This window comes from Bactrocera dorsalis, chromosome 1, assembly GCF_023373825.1.
Source record: "Bactrocera dorsalis isolate Fly_Bdor chromosome 1, ASM2337382v1, whole genome shotgun sequence".
Taxonomy (NCBI): domain Eukaryota; kingdom Metazoa; phylum Arthropoda; class Insecta; order Diptera; family Tephritidae; genus Bactrocera; species Bactrocera dorsalis.
Window position 1 is genome coordinate 89,086,754 of NC_064303.1, and position 13,382 is coordinate 89,100,135.

General features: G+C 40.2%; 1 protein-coding gene across 3 annotated transcripts in view; it reads right to left on the bottom strand.

Moving 5' to 3' along the window:
- Positions 1-2,332: 2,332 nt before the first annotated feature.
- Positions 2,333-13,382, bottom strand: part of LOC105233535 (uncharacterized) — a 75,463-nt gene continuing 64,413 nt past the window's right edge. For all 3 annotated transcript variants that reach the window (XM_049446360.1, XM_049446359.1, XM_049446358.1), the window contains 5 exons: positions 5,750-7,597; positions 3,946-4,303; positions 3,274-3,879; positions 2,868-3,202; positions 2,333-2,805 (listed from right to left, as the gene is read on the bottom strand). In XM_049446360.1, the coding sequence (XP_049302317.1) occupies positions 2,590-2,805; positions 2,868-3,202; positions 3,274-3,879; positions 3,946-4,303; positions 5,750-7,054 (2,820 nt within the window). In that variant the 5' untranslated portion in view covers positions 7,055-7,597 and the 3' untranslated portion in view covers positions 2,333-2,589. The remainder of the gene's footprint in view (positions 2,806-2,867; positions 3,203-3,273; positions 3,880-3,945; positions 4,304-5,749; positions 7,598-13,382) is intronic.

The following is a 13,382-nucleotide window of genomic DNA, read 5'->3' on the forward strand; positions in this document are numbered from 1 at the left end:
TCGAAATGATTTTTACATGAAAGCCTACCATAGGCCATAGGCGCTTGAAAAAAAATTAGGCTCAGCAAATGCAAGAGACTTTTTTTTTGGCACGGGGCCAGTGACCAAGGAATTATACTACGAAACCATTGAATTTAGGAAAAGGCAAAAGAACAGCTGGTACGATGAGGAATGCCGTGTCGTGTTGGAAAAAGAACAATCAGACTTCCTCGCAACATTACAATCGACCACAACATTCGCGTGATGAGATAGATACCAAGAGGTAAAGAGAAAAGCTGGCCGACCACCCAAGGTGATCTAGTGACCGATGACTAAAGCATACTAAAATTATGTAGGGAACACTTCTGTAGTTTGCTGAATGGCAGTGAAAGCAAAACATCAGGAGATGGTGAACCCGATTCTCCAATCGAGAACGATGGAGCGGTCGTTCCATTTTCCGACCATGAAGAGCTACGAATAGCAATTATCCGTCTGAACAACAAAGGTGCGGGAAACCGGTATTAACACCAATAGCAATGTCAGCCTCCAAATCGAACTCAGAATAACTCTTCTAAACCATGCTACTTTGGAATGAGTAGGCGATTGAGATGAAAAGTCCTCTCTCGACGGACAAAGAACCAACTCTGTAAGTCCCTAATTATACCTGCTTTGCTATATGGCGGAGATGCATTGATGATGGCAAGATCTGATGAGCTGGGCGTTACGAGTTTTCATTAAGAGACTGCGGAAACGCCGAGTGGATAAAAACACTACAGCTTTGAGAGTATTCGCCGGGGGATACAGCAGAAGAGGAAGACCACCACTCCGTCGGAAAGACCAGGTTGAAAAGGACTTGGCTACATCTGAAATCTCTGATTGGAGTTAAACACCGAAAATGAAAAACGGCTGGCGCGCTCCTGCAAACTCGGCTATAACCGCGTAAGCGGCGTCTACTCCAGTAAAAAAGACGAAATGAAATAGAGGACGCAGAACAAACTGAAAGTGGCAGCGAAACATCAAGAAATCTTTGAAAAATTATTCAGAATTTTGGACCCTTCATAAATCATTAGTTCTTAATAAAAGGCGAAGGCTGAATAATGCTATATATGTTCTTAAGACGAGCAAAGTTTTTATTTGAATTGCCAAATTTTAGATCTGAAACGAACACTGTCGAGTCGTGAGAAGTAATTAAGATTGTTTATCCTAAGCCTAATCTACTTTCCAAGAAATATTTGCCCCTGTTGGTACATTAACATCCGCGGAATGTCAATTGGCTAAAGCTTCGGAGAACCAAAAATCTTTCAAAAATACTGTTTTTGCAATCTTACTTGAAAAATAATTGTATGGACAATATTTTCTATGCGGTTATATTCAGTTGAAATAAAGTTATTTCATTATTTCAACATTAAAAACGAAATGAATCGAAAAGTGCGATTAATTGATTTATGTATATCTTAGAATTAATTGAATTTTTTTGTTTGTTTTTGCAATAAAACATTTGATACATTAATCGGGTAATAAATATGTTCTTGGAATCCTTACCTTTCAATGAAGTATTTTTCTACATTTACTTCATCTACATATGCATTCTTGCATTTTCAATATTAACACCCACAGGTTCACAAATCTTTGACAAAATCGCTAATCGAAGATTTTTTAGATCCGCATTCGAATATAGTATAATTTAGTCGTTGAAACTGATTGTGATTCTTGTTATCATAGGTATATTTCGATCCGTCGTTTATCAGCTAACCAAATAACGTAGTTTGTATCTACATATATATAATCTAGATAGATGTCAGTTTTGGGAAATTTAGGTTTTCTCAAGTGAAGTAGGGATTACTTACCATAGTAACATCAGCAGTTGTTCTTATCATATTTATAGTAGACATAAAGCAATAACATAAGATCTTGAATTATTTATATGGTTTCTTTGTTTGATTGCAGAGCTTGAATAACATTTCGATAATTCCTGTAAATTTGTAAGAATGTTTAACTTTTCAGAACTGTAAGGTGGTCGAAGACGTCTCTCCAACTCCATCTAAAAAAGAATTTTCTGCTTGTTTTATCATGTTACACAAAAACTAACCTTAAGTTATACGAAATGTAATATAAAACTACATTATTTTCTTATAATTTTCGAGTTTATAAAAAAATAAAGTTATTTTTTACAGTGTTGAATTTTAAAACATAACCTTAAAATCAACTACACATGCTAATAACAGTATGAATCAAGGCATATAATACAAATGTCTGTTATAAATATGTAAATATTTATACAAAATCGTAGATATAACGGTAACAATAAAAATAATTACATAAAAAATACTAAAAATATTTATGTTTTTTGTTCAAAAACAAGCAACGACATAGGTACGCAGTAAATAAGCTAAATCAATTTTCAACACTAAATCTAATGCTTAAATGTAGAAAAGAATATTGGAGAAGTGCAGCCAGGTGAGAATAGAACAACAAGAAAAATGCTACTAAAATACTATGTGGAACATAACAACAATACACACACACTAGCGCTGTACAGTTAGATAATATGGGATGTGTGCAACAATAACGGTTTCAAGTAGCCATTACGTAGTTGTTGTTATTGCAACATTAGGTTTTCACCTTTCTCTTTATTGTCGTACGTGTCAATGAGCGTTTATCCGTACGTATTGTCGTCGTCGCCGCCGTCGTCGATTGCGTGCGCACGCTTCGGCTGCGGCTCGCAGGACCGTCTGTGCTGCTGCTGCGCATTGTTGTTGTTGTCGAGCTGCGCTGCTCCTTGTAGATACACATCAGCTCATCAGCACCATCTGGACAGTCAATTTTCTGCAAATACAATCAACACTTTACCAAACACTTCACAGTGCATCCGCGTGGCATAAGCTCACCTTGTCGCAGAGTTGATTGACTGTGATGCACTCGCCACTCACACAGCGCAATTGATGGGCCGCACAAGTATTTGCCGGTTTTTTGCGCTTGCTGCCGTCGTTATCTTCGTCATCAGCGGATGTGTTGGCCGGTTCGGTAGTGATGGCGATGCGCAGGGATGCTGCGGGTTGCAGGGGTGTGGTGGCACCGAAGGATGCTTTATTGCCGCTACTGATCAAGCTATTATTGTTGCGATTTGTTGTAGCGAGGCGTGAGGTGGTGGCGGCCGAGGAGTACTTGAATTTATTCTCTGTGTCGCTGGTCATCATGATTTCCTTGCTGTCACGGAAGTTTACTGTAAATTTATATATGTACATTTGTGAGATAATAAACAAAAGAGAGTGGGAGTTAGACGCAAGAACTCACCGAAACCTTTGGGTCCATCGCCGGGCACACTGTTAGTCACCTCTTCTGTCGATATGCCGCTGGTGCGATTGGTGATTTCGTGTACTTGAAACTTCGTGCCGTTCTCGTCGTCAGTGGCCGCCGTGATGTAGGTATATAAACCTTCATTAGTTTGATTGGGCGATAGGAAGCTAGCGTATGAGAATATACGTGGAAATGAATTTAAGGCGGCTTCATCGAAAGTGACCGCTGTTTCATCGCCGGAACCATACTCATCACACTCTTCCTCATCGGAACCATCGAAGCAGTCGTATTTCAAATCACAGCGCACCGACTCGGGCACACACTTCTCATTAGAGTGGCAGCGGAACTCATCCTGATGATCGCAAATCAAACAGCTCTCTTCGTCCTCACCAGCGGCGCAATCTTTGATGTTATCACACTGCCACTGCTGCGGTATGCAGGTGCGGTCATAGCAGGCGAACTCGTTATCGTAACAGTAGTCGCGTCTTCTCGTGGGATCCTCACATTTGTGCGGATCGTTGGAGTCGGGATAGATGTTGCAGTCAAACAGTTCATTTAGCGCGTCCCAGTTGGCTATGACAATGGAGCATGCTTCCAGTACGGCTTTAAAACAAGTAAGAAAGTGGCTTATATTAATTGTATTTTTAATAGTCTTTTGGTGTTGATTACCTTTGCAAATTCTCCGACAAGGCGGCAATATACCAATATGTGAAGGTCTACATTCCGGTTCTAGTGTGACGCAAATGAACTCGAGCGCACGTGTTGAACAGTTCGAGTGAACTAGTTGTTGAAAAGCTTGCTGATCGTTAAGCTGTAATTTTGTTGTCGAATTGTATGTTAAATCATAGTCCAGCACACCCTGACACATCGGCAGCGTGGTTGAGTAACAGCCGTTATCTTGTGCAGTGGTGCGAAAACCTGATGACATGGCGTGTGTGGGCTTAGACTTTGCAAGCGGTGGTATCGTGGGTGATACTTTAGCCAAAGACTTGGTTGTTGGGGTAAAGGGTTGATTTGGGGAAAGACCCTGTAGGAAAAAGAATGAGACTGTGTAAATAAAAGAAAGTATTTGTGGACAACTTCACTTTTTATGAATTAATAGATTCCATGAAGTCTGAGTCATGTGTCTTTACTGGGGGGTAACCTTTGAAAAGTACTTTTTCCAGCTGGATTCACTTCTTACATGGAGTCAAGTCAGATTGTCGTTGTGGATTTCTTTGGCAAAGCTTATATTCGAAGTGACGCTAAGAAGAGGTTAAGAATTCAAGACCTAACCAGAAAAAAATAAGCGCATTTCCACTATAGTGGCGTAAATGTTATTCAAAAGAGCTTGAATTCGAAAGAGCTCGTTTTGTTAGGCCTTAACATGTTATTTCATGCATGGTCTGGTTTGAGTGCCGGTTTATAACGCAATCCTTGGAAACTATGAAGCCGATGAGCTTGCAAGAGAGGATATACTCGTTCTGATTTAAGTAGCCTGGGAACGACCCTGAGGCCCATCGGTTTCTTGAAATCTAGCATTGGATGAAACGACCTCACTTAAGTCCGGTGATTTCTGGTCGGTTCTGCGCAACTTGCAATATCATTCAACACAATGGAACACGATAGATCAGCAGGGAACTATGAGATCTATGAACTTGCAAGAAAAGACATACTTCTTCCGATTTAATTAGGCTGAGAACGACCGGGAGTTCCGTCGGCTTCTTGAAGTTTGGACGGATCAGCCTCACCTGAGTCCGGTGTTGCCTGGTCGAGAACTATTACACGCGTAACTGCCAAATCATTATGCATAATGGAACACGAACTCTATAGGGCCGTTGGAAACTATGAAATCGATGAGCTGGCAAGAAAGGATATACTCCTTCCGATTCAATCAGACTGGGAACGACCCGGAGTCCAGTCGGTTTCTTGAAGTCTAGCCCTGGAGTCTAGCTCCTGGTCGAGAACTGTCGCTAACGCGACTGCGATATCGTTTTGCGAAAGGAACACGATAGGGCCGATGAGCTTGCAAGAAAGGATACACGCGTTCCGATTTATATAGGCTGAGGATGACCCGGGGTCTCATCGGCTTTTTGAAATCTAGCACTGGACGGATCGGCTTCATGTGAGTCCGGCGCTGCGAGTTTATTTTGGCACAAAATGGAACACGATAAGGCCATTCAATACGAACAGAAGACAATTCTAGATGTTTGATAAAGGAAGCAAATATCTCGATATTTTCTTCTCAGTTGTCGTACCTTCGCTAAATCGAACAAGTTTAAAGAAATATACTATTAGCATTACAAAGGAACGATGTTTCAACTCTTCAAACAAAGACTTCGTGAATTCCGTTCATGTCTGTACCTCGACCTAACCTTATCTGATACGAACCAAATCTCAGTCCTATAGCACATCCATAAAGAAAGAACATGAATGTCCACAGACTCGGAACGCATAAGTCCAAAAGCGATTACAATTATGAATTGCTACTTACATTATTAAAGAGCCTCAAAATGCGGTGACCCTCCTCGATGGGCACACCAAAGCTGTTCTGATGCCCGTTAAAACCGCTGTAATGCAGCACATTAGTGGGTATTAGAGCCGCTTCGGCGCTGGCATATGTCGTGGTTTCAGACAGAGTCTCATCTCTGTCCTTATCAGCACCCACTTTGCTGTGCTGCTTCTTGTCGCCGGTGACAACACCTTTCGAAGGCACCACATACTTGAAGGTTGTGAGTTGCTGCTGTTTGGGCGGTGGTTGACGCGCTTGAGTGCTAATTGCACGTAAAATCGTCGATTCCTGTAGGTGTTGCCGATTGTGGTCTGTGGTTATAGCAACATTTGAATTGGTGGTGCTGATTGCCGAAGTACTTGTTGTGGTTGCAATGCTTTCATCAACACGTTGCCACACGTCCAACGTGTTTGCAACAAAGTTGATGAGCTGCGCTTCATTATCGGCTAACTGCGCCTCCTTGCTGACTTCCTGCCGTCGCCGCTGATAACGCTCCCGCGCCACACTCACATCGTGCAGCCAAATGCAATAGGTGATAATACCGAAGAATAGCAATGTGCTCGCTAGAAATATAATGGGCCAACGTAGATATTTCCAGCGACCGAAGCGCTGTAGATATGTGCGCAACACCGGCAGCGGGGGTGGCTGTTTCACGCTCGTCGCATCTTGTGTGTCCAGATAGTAGTTGCCCGTGAGTGGATACTTGTAGCGGCGCATTTGCAATTCGGCCAGATTTTCCGGACTACTGATCATACTAATGCGATATTTGCGGTGACCGTTGTCTGGTGTTGCCGCGGCACCGCTGCCATTTGAGGTGCGTCTAATGCTGTCATTCAAATCGCTCTTAGTTTGCCGTTTGTCATTGTTGTTGCCACCCCAACTGCTGCGCAGCGTGGAAGCTCGTGAGTAGCCATAATTTGCATTCAGGTCGCTGTTGGCATGCAGACTGCTATTATTATTGCTGCTGCTGTTATTGTTGTTGCCATTACTAGTGGTGCTGTGTTGGTGTTCATTAGTGGTCACTGTTTGTATGCTGATATTCAGACCGTGTGGATATTTGGTCGCTTGCCGACGCAGACCCTCAGCCGTGCGTCCACTCGTATGCCCAAATTTCGCTGATTCTAGTTTTTTGCTCGGCACCTCGCTGTTGCTGTGGGCATCGTGTCGATTTTTTCTGCTGCTGACCATGTAATTGTTTGTTTTGCCAGTCTCGGCCATATTTATGGCCATTGCAGAAGCGTTGCCATCACATTCAAGGGCATCGCGGCCGCCGGTCGCGCTAGCCATTATGCCTTCAACTATTCACCTGTTGCGCTTTTGAAGTTTCGCCGGTGCTAATCGATTTCGCAAAGTTAAATCGGCGATCTGCTGGTGTTTCGACACACATCCAAGCACTCACACAAACGCGTGCACTCGAAGTCACCAAGAATGAAAATGTCAATTGCACTTCGGATGAGAAAGAGTAGAAGCTGCAGTATAGTCAAATGAAGCCACGGCGCGCTTAGCCATGAGCGCACTAATAGGCACGGCGCACTGTAAGCGGGATCTGCTGGCTCTTGCACTTTGATTTCGATTACGTAAGCGAACGCATCTTTTGCACACCAACCAATCAGTTAGACGGCGCGGCTCGAGTATTGGCTTGTTATTTATTGGTGTTCGGCGTAGTTCTGCAGCAGCTAAGATGTCGATTGCAGCTCATTGCTAGCTTTAACCACGCTATTTACTCATTTTATCTGCATTTATTGTGGGCTTGGTGATTTGCTAATGCTTTGGTGGGGTGCGTTGCAGTGATTCTCTGGTGTGGCATTAAAGTTTTAGTGGCTCACGTTGCTGTAGAATAGAACAAAAAGGTAAAGCAAACAATAAGACGTTGATTAGATGAAAATGGAAAGTATTAAAAAGTGATAAAATTACTATTAATTTTTTTTAATTTACTCAATAAAGTCAAAAAAATCGTAATTCTTAATTGCATAACTCCAAACAAAAATGTTTATTTTAAACTACAGGGACGGCACCTTGATTGAAACTCATTTCGAAGAAGACCATGAACAAAAGGTTATTTGTAACACCTAAAACTAGAAAATATCGGATAACAATCTCTCGATTTTATCGAAATCGGGCTAAGCCATGCTCACGTCACATATCTTCCTTTTAAGGAGGGTCTCTTATTCGTGGATGTTGTTTCTTTTTCATTGGGGGCATTGATAACGTAGCGGGTCCCAAACCCAGCGCATAACCCGCCTTCAAACAAATGTTCTTTGGCTACCCAGAGAATACTTGGTCTAAGACCGGATGTCATGAGCAGCTTGAGCCATATGTAAAAGAATCGTTTCTGGACACTTCCAAGTGAATGGCGCTCAGAGAACTTTACTCACTTACATGAACTTCGACATATGGCTCCATCCTCCCTTCACATATAACACAACTTAAAATTCCAGCCAATTCTTTCACTTTCCAGCGTATAAATCAAGCGCCAACGAATATATCGGAACAAAACTTTGAAAATGTGTGCCTTTAAGGTGTGTTATCACAAGTCTAAAAATTGTCGACATTGGATTATAACTTTTCAAACCCACCGATACCGAATGCCCATGACTGAATTATTATTGAAAATATCGATCTATCTGTGAGATATAATATTGAAATTTGAAGAGAAGTTTTTCTTTCTAATATTTTGCCGTGTTATCAAAATTGGGCAAAATCGGGTCAACACTTTACTTAACTTATATATTTAATTTAAATATTTTCAAACTTCCGGTTGACTTTATACCGCATATTTTAGTATATTGTATATTGTGCATTATGTGAGTTATCTTAATGCAGCTCAGAGAACTTATATTTTTAATAAAAGTGTGTACTTGTGCCTTAAATAGATACTTTGGGTCAGTTAGTAGGGTTGAGTCATAATCGACGGATCTCGTTTGGACACATATTTATGCTTTGTGTTACCCATGAACTTTTGAAAGTGGATCACCGCCGGGCAATGGAGGAGGAAGTGACAAGATAATTTCAACGATTTGACAAAGAGCTTCTGGCAGAATATTTAGCCGCACCGCGTGTGAGCCTATTGTGCAGTTAACAGTCAGAACACCTAAAATTGCGGCGAGATAGTTCGGAGGACCTCTTAACGTTCACCCTGTACTAGAAGGATCTCGCAGTCACACAAGTTATAGTTGTTGACCAGCGTTTGTTGAGCTTACTGAAGGTCCAAAGGTTCAATCCCGTTTGGCAAGTGTCTTTCAGAAGTGGTAAAAGCTTACATTTTCCAAAGTTCGTTTAAAAATGTGAAAGGAGGAAAAAGTAATCAGCGTTTGGAAGACATTGTTCCTGTTTAATATATCACAGATATACCTATAACCAGAATTTTTTTGTCTATAAAATCACGTATGCGAGAAAGGTTCCTTGAATCATTCTGATCAATTTTGCTTAGGAGACTGTGGGTCTAAACCCAGTGACAAGCTAGAGTTTTTTAAGGCGAAGTTGAAAAAATTAGATTAATCGGTGGCAGGGAAGATATGTGATATATGTAGTTGTCCGTTCTGGCCAATTCCGACAAATGATCAATAGATTAAATTTCATTCGGATATCTTAAACGCTTACAAAACAAATTTCTATAGTCCTTAAAAAACTTCGTCTTAAAATCGCTGGCTCAAAACTACATAGTTTAGGATAATTTTAATGTTTCTCACATTCGTTTCAGTGTAAGTGTAACGATGTTGGTTCAATCACGTCAAGGTTGATGCCAAATAAAATGTAAGATATTTAAGCAAAATTAAGTGAAGATGCCGTATTGGCGTAATGCCAAAAATGTAAAAAATAGGTCCACGAATACCAATATATAATGATTTCCGTTATTCTGGCAGATTTATGTAAAATATGTCGATCATTGTGTGAGCTTTATTCATAAAACTGCTTGGAAATGTGTTATCAAGTATAGTTGGGTAATGTCAAGAATTAATGCCATCAATCCACACCTTCCTCAAGCCTCAGTATGTTTTATATAGTGATATCTGACTTTCCGTCTGCCAACATATAAGAGGTCAATTGAAAAGTCCTCGGTTTACCATAGTAAACACACATTATTTTACAAAATTAATTTTTATACTCTCGCAACAAAGTTGCTAAGGAGAGTATTATAGTTTTGTTCACATAACGGTTGTCTGTAAGTCCTAAAACTAAAAGAGTCAGATATAGGGTGATATATACCAAAGTGATCAGGGTGACGAGTAGAGTTGAAATCCGGATGTCTGTCTGTCCGTCCGTCCGTCCGTGCAAGCTGTAACTTGAGTAAAAATTGAGATATCATGATGAAACTTGGTACACGTATTTCTTGGCTCCATAAGAAGGTTAAGTTCGAAGATGGGCAAAATCGGCTCACTGCCACGCTCACAAAATGGCGGAAACCGAAAACCTATAAAGTGTCATAACTAAGCCATAAATAAATTAATTAAAGTGAAATTTGGCACAAAGTATCGCATTATAAAGGGGCATATTTTGACGTAATTTTTTTGAAAAAGTGGGCGTGGCCCCGCCCCCTAATAAGTTTTTTGTACATATCTCAGAAACTAATATAGCTATGTCAATCAAACTCTACAGAGTCGTTTCTTTCAAGCATTTCCATATACAGTTCAAAAATGGAAGAAATCGGATAATAACCACGTCCACCTCCCATACAAAGGTTATGTTGAAAATCACTAAAAGTGCGTAAACCGACTAACAACAAACGTCAGAAACACTAAATTTTACGGAAGAAATGGCAGAAGGAAGCTGCATCCAGACATTTTTTTTTAAATTGAAAATGGGCGTGGCGGCGCCCACTTATGGACCAAAAACCATATCTCAGGAACTACTCTACCGATTTCAATGAAATTCGGTATATAATATTTTCATAACACCCTGATGACATGTACGAAATATGGATGAAATCGGTTAACAACCACGCCTTCTTCCAATATAACGCTATTTTGAAATCCATCTGATGCCTTCTCTGTATAATACATATATACAATGTATATTATACATACATTAGGAACCAATGATGATAGCGGAATAAAACTTTACACAAATATGATATTTGAGCTGAGGTATCCCTTTTCAAGGTCCCTTATATCGAACACGAAGAACTCAGTGCCTAACCTAACCTAACCTAATTTTTCACCGAAAATTTCGGGAAATCTCTCAGAATTTGATTCTTACTAATTGTACAGCAAAATAAAAAAATATGTAAATGACGGATAATGAAATCTCGATTATCACTTTATCATGCGAGAGTATAAAATGTTCGGTGACACCCGAACTTAGCCCTTCCTTACTTGTTTTATTCAACGTAGCTCGCTTCAAGACTAATTATAGCGACCCTTCATCTTTCCAATAGCATTTTTGTAGTACAATTTATCCTTTGCCCCAAAATAGGCTACTGTTTCGGCGATCACCTTTTCTTTCGACGAAAGTTTCTTTCCAGCCAGCATTGGTTTGGGATCTGAGGATATCAAATAGTCGCTGTGGGTCAGATCTGGAGAATACGGCGGATGCGGAAGCAATTCGAAGCACGATTCGTGGATTTTTGCTATCGTTTGCACTGACTTGTAACACGGTGCATTGTTTTGGTGAATCAGTACTTTATTTTTCTTCAAATGCGGCTGCTTCTCGGTGATTTTGTCTTTCAAAGGGCCAATCGACTTTTGCATTTTCCACGCTTTGAAGCGGTTTCAACGTGTGCAGTCCACACGGATGACTGTCGATTGAGATTCGGCGTGAAATGATGGACACATTTTCATCCATTATCAAATATCGACGAAAAGAGGCGTTTTTATTATATCTGAATATCTCCAGTGCCTGACATCTCCAACAACTTCACTTTATAGTCATACAAATTCTTTTGTGGACGTTTTTAGATGTTTAGGTCAGTTACAATCTTTTTTGGGCGCCAACTGTGTTCAACGTCTACGGTGCTCATTTCACTACATCTAATCTTAGCATACCCATCAGCTACCAGATTTGGCTCCGTTTAATTTTTTCTTGTTCCTCAAACTGAATTTCCCGCTCCGTGGAACCCGTTTTCAGTCTATCAAAGAGATAAAACAAAATTCCATGAAGGAGCTGAAGGCCAACTCAAAATGTGCTTATGAAAGTGTTTCAAAAACTGAAAAAAATCGTTTTATTTACAATTTCCGAGTACTTGTATGTTATTTTGTATAGATATAGTCCTTATTGGGGGCATACTCTTTGTCAGAATAAGAAGGCTATCTATAATTGCTTTGATCTCCATTTGGATTCTAGTATTTATCTAATTTTACTGAAAAGACAGCATCTCCTACTCGAATATCTAGTTTGGACCCATCCGTAATTATGCTTATCCCTGCATCCCTGTCCATTTCCATACGATTTCGAAATCCGTATACTCATATATTCATTTAATTTGTAAAAATCGCTACTACATATGTATGTACATATATATTTATATTCAAATGTAATATGTAATCGAACGGTTGACCATGTAACGCAGTTCTCGCTAGTATATACAGGGTAGGCCATTTAAAGTTGACCCATCTGGCAACGCTGTAACTTTTAACAGCGCTGACAAATCGGCTAATGTCATACCGCGTTAGAAGCGTCATTCGAAGACAATTTATACCATGGAACAGTACACTCCAAAAGAACGCGCTGAAATTGTTCAGCTTTATATTCAAAATAACTTTTCAATTGTGTTAACTCAACGTGCGTTTCGCAAAAAAAATAAAGTGAAAAGTGCTCCAGTTAAGAACACAATTAAGTCTTTATACGCAAAATTTGTGAACACCGGTAATCAGTAATGCCAGTCATGCATCCAGACAACGCACAAGACGTTCTGATGAAAATATCGAAGCTGTACGAGCCAGTATTGAGGAGACTCCATCGACATCGAGTTATCGCCGCTCTCAGGAATTAGACATCTCTCGCACCACTCTCCGACGCATAATTCATAAAGATTTGAAGATGTTTCCATATAAAATTCAAATGGCACAAAAACTAAACCCAGCTGATTATCCGCGACGCCTTAATTTTGGCAAATGGGCCATCGAAGCGATTGATATCGAAAAATGGTGATGTTGACTGGCCACCGAGATCACCAGATTTGACGCCACCAGACTTTTATTTGTGGGGTTATTTGAAATCCAAGGTATACGCTAATAAGCCAAAGACCTTAGCTCAACTGAAAGCCAACATTCGACGTGAAACAGCCGCCATATCATCCGAAACATTGGCCAAAGTCATGGAAAATGTCGAAAAAAGAGTGCATTTAGCTGTCAAAGCTAAAGGTGCCCATTTACGCGATCTAATTTTTAAATATTAGCTGAAACAAATCCAAAATAAATTATTTTTGAAATGAACAAAAAACATTGTTTTCTTTTGTTCTTTTTTTTTAGAAACAAATGGGTCAACTTTAAATGGCCTACCCTGTATTTGTTGAAAAGACCTGCCGAAAAGCATTGCCACCACCTCTGCATAAACACAGCCACACAAACCCACATACATGCAAATATAAAGGGTGATTTTTTAAGAGCTTGATAACTTTTTTTAAAAAAAAAACGCATAAAATTTGCAAAATCTCATCGGTTCTTTATTTGAAACGTTA